Below are 6,417 nucleotides of genomic sequence, written 5' to 3'. Positions count from 1 at the left end.
TATCAACAAGATCTACATTTCATCAAGTTTTATACATTTTCTGAGGATTAACACAAATGAACAACAGGGTTTACGGAAAACCAGGTACCGGCCAGGCCAGGCTACCACAGTATCAGGTATCATCCAAGGTTATAATGTAAAATGCCAATACCAATGCAAGTCAGGCAACATTATAATTCTATATTGTATGCCTGTAATGTTGGTATGTAAATCATGAATTGGAAAAATATGTGAAAATGTAGGAATCTTGTTTTTTTTTAGCCAGCCTTGTTTTTTGCCCTATCGCATTAGATTTGAAATCTGCTGAGGATGTCATCCATGAAATTTACTTGCTATGGCCTAAGTGTAAAAAAAATAATAAAATCATTGTTATAACACTTTTCTTAAGAAATACAACATAATTAGTTTTTTGCTGCACCCAATTTTTTGTGTGCATCCGCTTTTTCAGGTTGGGTGCACCAGCGCACCTATTCCCAAAAATGAATTTCGAGCCCTGCTACCTGAGGAAATACAATCAACAGCAAAAACATCTTGCCCCAGTTACTGCAGATATTAACACAAAAAGCTCTCCATCACTACTGACCACATATTATAATTTATCGATCAATTAATTTAAGGGAACTGCTATTTTTATCTGGAGTTTCCACGACTGATATTAAAGGGAAATAAACAAGCTTTTAAATGATATATGCAAAGCAAGCCTTGTGCTACGTTCATTTTATAAGCGACTTATATACTCGAGTATTTGGCGGATTCAATTATGCACACGTGCACATTCCAACGGGTGTTTTTGAACCACGTGGAGACAAACATAAGACTTTTTTGCTAGAGTGTTCTTTCTTTGCAATATAAACTCAAAACGTTGTTAAGTTGATAAATAAAGACATACGCGTACATGTTTTACTCAACAAGAACACAACACATGGAAAATGGTCAAAACAGGGCAAAAATGACCGTTTCAGAACCAGTCTAAAATCAGGAATGGTCGCTCAGAACTTCCAAAGCTTCTGTATTTCCTAAAGAATACAACTTAATATGTTGTTACTAGTTGCTAGGGAATAATTCAGCCGAATAATTAGTTATTTTACCTCTTAAGACAAGGGATGTCGTCTCCGAACCACGCCACTCCTTCCATGCCAAACTGCACCTCGCCATTTTGGCTTCTTCTCCAAAATTGACCACGTCCAGAAATTCGCATTTTCTCCTCAAAACGTCACGAGAACGGCACGAGTCCACCACGAAAACTTTCCAACGTCCTACTGCACTTACAAAAAAGGCATTCTACCACCAAAAACTCGCAGAAGTATCCGGAAAGTTGCAGAAAATTATCCCAAAGCATCCCCGTCGGTTGAAAAACAGCCATCTTGAATGGACCATACCAAATGCGTTATACACAGGTGCTCAAAACAGCTCTATCTACAGCTATTAGGCTATTAATCGAATTACGAAGACTTCAATCTTGGAAATACTTTTTAAGAGCTTAAAAATAAATCCACTATTTCTGATATGCACGTGTAAGCCTCTGTATTAAACGAAACACTTTGTCCCATTTTCGTTCTGTAATCTCATTCATTTTCGAAGTAACATTTACTTCGAATTCCGCGGCGTATAGACGAAAGTTTTTGAAGTGTTTCAAGTTCGTGGTTAAAAATATCTTTCCTTCCTTCTGAAAATCATCTCCACACAGGTAGGCATAGCTGTCTTTAGCGCTAACACACACAGGAAAACACACCTTCACACACAGGACAACGCACATATTCTATATTTTCTGCTATTCTTCTGTATTTGGTGCCATTTACTTGCTTACATGGCCTATAAACGTGCGAAACGAAATAGGTCCCCAGCCTGACTTCACGGCCAATTGCAAGACCGCGGAGCCGGGGCCTAAAACCCATGGTTTATTTTGTATCATTCCCTTAATATGCAACTTGATATAATAACTCTGAAAACGTGTAAGAAAATTGGAAGGGGCGGCTAAATTTAGAGACTACCAGTATTTCTCACAATTAAACGTAAAAGCATCAAGAACGCACACCTACTTACGTCTGTAACATTTGCGTGACTGTATATACTGCCAGGGCAACTTGATACACTGCATAAGGTTACCTGAGGACAAGTGAACAAAGATAGTTTTACCCTTTGACCTCTGACACCGTCACACCAGGAAGTCAGGCATACTAGCATGTAGACAACAAGCTAGTGAGGAAACAGAACGATTTTGTTGCTTTCTCCCAAGTTTGATGAGGACCGAAAGCAGCATGAAGACCCTGGCGGTGTTTCTGATGTTCCTGGCCGGTACCTGGGCACACATGTGTATGATCAGTCCTCCTCAACGGGGGTCGATGGTGGGGATAAACAAACCTGGTAAGAGAACAGGAATACATGCATGTACCATTGTCATTTCATCGATCTTTGAGACACTTGTAGTTAGACAAATACTAAAGGTAAAGTTCAAAATACACTTGAATGCCCTCTTCACACTGATGAAAATGAGTACCTAGCTTCAGTTGGGGACGGTCTCTTGGATGGGACGTAAACCTGTATTTGAAGAGAGTCACACCGTTAAAGATCCCACTACACACCAAGTTGTATCGGGGTCCTTCCCAGTGCATGTGAGTGATTCAAACCTTACTGGTCTCTGGGTTGGCATCTTCAAAAGGTGATCGTCAAATGTTGAAAAGCTAAAAGTAGAATTAAAAAAAACACTTCGGCACACAAAGGTTCACCTGAGGTCAGACATTGTTTGCCTTTGTTCTCACCACTCCGACCATTGCACCCGGGGCCGGTATGACAGTCACGGGGTACACCGGGCGAGTAAAGTCTGAGGACGGGGCACTTGTTGTTCAGACGGCGGCGTGTTAACACATTTTCACTGTAGCTCCAAACTCTTCCACTAACCATGAAGACCCTGGCGGTGTTTCTGATGTTCCTGGCCGGTACCTGGGCCCACATGTGTATGATCAGTCCTCCACAGCGGGGGTCTATGATGGGGATTAACAAAGCAGGTGAGAAAAGACCCTCCAAGGAAAAATACAAGATACTACAACTACGCATAAGGAAGGTTTATATCAGTGTTACATGTAAAACGCTCGAAGGAGGAAAACCGTTGATTAGTTTTGTTGTTGGAAGGGAAAAATCCGTAGTATTGTGAATCCATGAACTTTACTTTCGAGGGGGTTTAATTGTCGCCGTTACCTCTCTACCACGATGTCATGACACCGCAAATAATATGTGTTTTATGGTGCTTAACTGTACCACGGAATTCTTTCAACCTAAAAGTTCATTTTTCCCAATACAGCAAAATAAAAACAACGCGAAGTAAATGTGTATATGGCCTTGAGGGACGTGTATACACGTAACAACGGACCCCGTAGAATTGAAGGCCACGCCCCCTTGTCTACATAGTCTTCGATTATCCTGTGTTTTTTAATCTTCATCATGTTGGTGTACAACTAATTATTATTCATGTGTGCATTTGTGACCTGAACAAAACGGTTTTGATGAACGAGACACATAACAGCGGGCCATGTATAATTCAAGGCCACGCCCCCTTGCCCATGTCTTCTTCAATTTCCTTCCCTTCTCTTCAATATATGGGTCTACAACTAACGTTACCCATTGACGATGACAACTGATGCAATTGTGACGTGTTTTCATGCAAGAAACTTCTATCTCCTCTACCATGTTACATAACCAGTGTGTGCAAAGCTAAGGTTGTTTGTGTGGTGTTATACCAACCTGGGCATGAGATCATCACGAGATGTCTGGAAACTGGGTCAGCTGACGTTAGGTAGAGCACAGTCCGAGGTCACTCTGCTCTGCGTGTGTACTGTGAAAACACACCTTACTGGTTATTACAAACACCTAGTAGCTAACCAAAGAGGCGCTAAAAATAAATCATGTATTGTTCAGTACCGTCGGTAAAGAGGTCACGTGAAACTGTAAATTTAACTTACTTCTGACCTGTGTTTTCTAAACAAACTGTGATTCTATTAACTTACATCACATATCAACACCAATTCTTGACCTTTTACCACAAAAGCCCGTCAATTTTTCATGACAGCACATACATATGATTTATTTTGTCTGTGTTGAGGTATGCATGTATGTCTGAGTCAATCGACGAGTTGCACAATTAGCCTGAAATAATCATGTCAATCAATTGATTTTAGATATTAGTTTGTAATACTAAATATTGTTTGCCAAGTATTACTACACTTATTCGTCATCATGACGTGACTTTATGTTATCCCCATAAAGCTTGGCTTTCCTGTAACCATGCCGTGTTTCCGTGTGTTAGGAGCGGATGACTGCGCCCTGGTGACTGGGCCGTGTGGCGGGAGGATGCCTATGCCACATACCGGGATCGCTCTTATGTAAGACTTGAATACTATACCTCTTCAAGAATCGTACATATTTTCATTTTTGGCTTAAACTGTTCATACACACAAACATACGTGCACAACTACACATACGTACATACATACATGCTCTAGTAATACACGTATTGTTAAATCTAAAATGTCTTGACAATGTGGTCTGTAGCCTTTGATATAATTGGTTTTATTGAATTATTTTCCTTTATCCAGGGCGGGCGAAAACTTCACCGTGACCCTGCAAAAGAACCTGGACCATTATACCGCCTCCTCACCGGTACAGTAGACCTTAGTAACAATCACCATCAATCTATGACAATCATGGTTTATTTTTATTAATTGCACACAATGCAGAATTACTTTTTTTAACTTCCGAGACAGAAGTATTGTTTTGGGCGGCGCCGTTGGTTTAGGCTCTGGGGTTGTATGTTTATGTATATTAGCGTTTGTCGGGGTCAGGGCTTGTCAGTGTGTAATGGTTGTTGAACTCTCTAATAAGTTGTAATAACGATTAGACTACATCATACAATCCGTCAGTCTGACATCTCCGCTTTCTTGCTCAACAGGGAATGTTCACTATCAACCTGAAGGAGGGAGAGCAGGGAGAGTTCAAGCAGCTGGGGATGATCAAAGACATGGGTGAACCGTCCCTGAGTCTCTACTCTACAAACATCACTATCCCGATGCACCCGATGGGGTAGGAAACAAACACATTCCATAGTGTTCATGTGTCATTTTGTTCAAAGATTCCTTGGGTTAACTTTCTAAACCGAACTTTGCAGCACACATTTGTTGCAAACTATACATGGGGGTGATTTATAATCTAATAACACTGTATATGACCGTGTATGACGGAGGAGAAAGAAATCATTTTTGTTGTTAGTGTCAAATAATAAATGTGCAGTTCTTGGTGCATTGGCACCACCAAATCAGTGTATGCCCGTGTTGGAACATTTTGTAGCCAATGGACTAGCAAAGATGCTCCGTGGGCGCCATTCTACATCTAAGTGATGTAATTACATCACTTAGATGTAGAATGGCGCCCACGGAGCATCTTTGCTAGCTAAAATGCCTTTTAAATATAGGGCAATTGAAAATGTTCTCTTGTCTCCTCAGGCACGGCATGGCGACTCTCCAGGCTGTGTACGTCACTAAGAACCCGCAGGCCCCCGCCATGTTCTATGAGTGCGCTGATGTCCACATCATGCCCCGGCCTTAAAAAAACATACCCGGGAAAATTCGATAACTGAAGGAAGAAAATCTGAATAATTAAAACATTGCATAATGCTTTTTAAATTGTTAAAAGATGGCACAAATATTCCTTATTTTGTTCTCTAGATTTTTTCTAAGTCACCTTACAATATGAACAAGTAAATGAGTTTTTGTTTTTCGCAGATTTTCCTCATTCAATTGTGTAAAAGATTACAATATTATCGCTAACTACAGTCTCCGCTACGCTAGCCTTGGAATCTTTGTGAACGACACTCTATGAATGTCATGACTCCTTTCCGCAAATGGTAATAAACTGCTGAAAATGACCAAACACATTTTGGTAACTATTTCTTTCTCAGAACTTGACTCAAGAACATAGTTACTACAGTAGTCTATGGGTTCTGCCACATACGTTATACGAGCATATCCCCATATGAGACGTTAAAAAATAGCCTGGATGCCGGCAGACCCACGGCACACTAGGCTGAAATTATCCAGTGTGCACGCTAAATAACTTTGAGCCTAGTACTAGTGTACTATCCAGGATATACTAACGAGGTATTCTGTGGACATGGCGATCTTAAGTATGCAAAATAGACTCTGATTTGCATAATGACCATTTATATATGCTATTGCCAATTATGCATATTCAGCAACACTTAAGGCTAGTTAAGCTATCTACATACAAAATATCACGACGATCCGTGAACTACTTGAGTTCTTGAGTTATCCTCCTGCAAAGATTTTCCAATAAACGCCAGAACGAGCTGCTAGGGGGCCAAAACTTACGTCACTTTTTCACCGAGCACAAGATTTCGTGACCCTGCCA

The 6,417-nt window shown here is 40.6% G+C and overlaps 1 protein-coding gene across 2 annotated transcripts; it reads left to right on the top strand.

Moving 5' to 3' along the window:
* Positions 1-2,122: 2,122 nt before the first annotated feature.
* Positions 2,123-5,919, top strand: LOC109474292. 2 transcript variants are annotated; one of them, XM_019774577.1, is made up of 5 exons: positions 2,123-2,364; positions 4,301-4,376; positions 4,590-4,653; positions 4,943-5,073; positions 5,493-5,919. In XM_019774577.1, exons 1-5 carry the CDS (start codon positions 2,241-2,243, stop codon positions 5,593-5,595), a joined length of 498 nt encoding a protein of 165 aa, XP_019630136.1. In that variant the 5' UTR covers positions 2,123-2,240; the 3' UTR covers positions 5,596-5,919. The 2 variants fall into 2 exon arrangements, with proteins under 2 accessions (XP_019630136.1, XP_019630137.1); XM_019774578.1 differs by lacking the exon at positions 2,123-2,364 and adding an exon at positions 2,783-3,005 and having other exon boundaries at positions 5,493-5,914.
* Positions 5,920-6,417: the final 498 nt, after the last annotated feature.

This window comes from Branchiostoma belcheri, unplaced genomic scaffold (assembly GCF_001625305.1).
Source record: "Branchiostoma belcheri isolate BF01 breed outbred unplaced genomic scaffold, Haploidv18h27 scaffold30, whole genome shotgun sequence".
Taxonomy (NCBI): Eukaryota; Metazoa; Chordata; class Leptocardii; order Amphioxiformes; family Branchiostomatidae; genus Branchiostoma; species Branchiostoma belcheri.
This window is presented reverse-complemented; position numbering and strand designations above follow the sequence as displayed.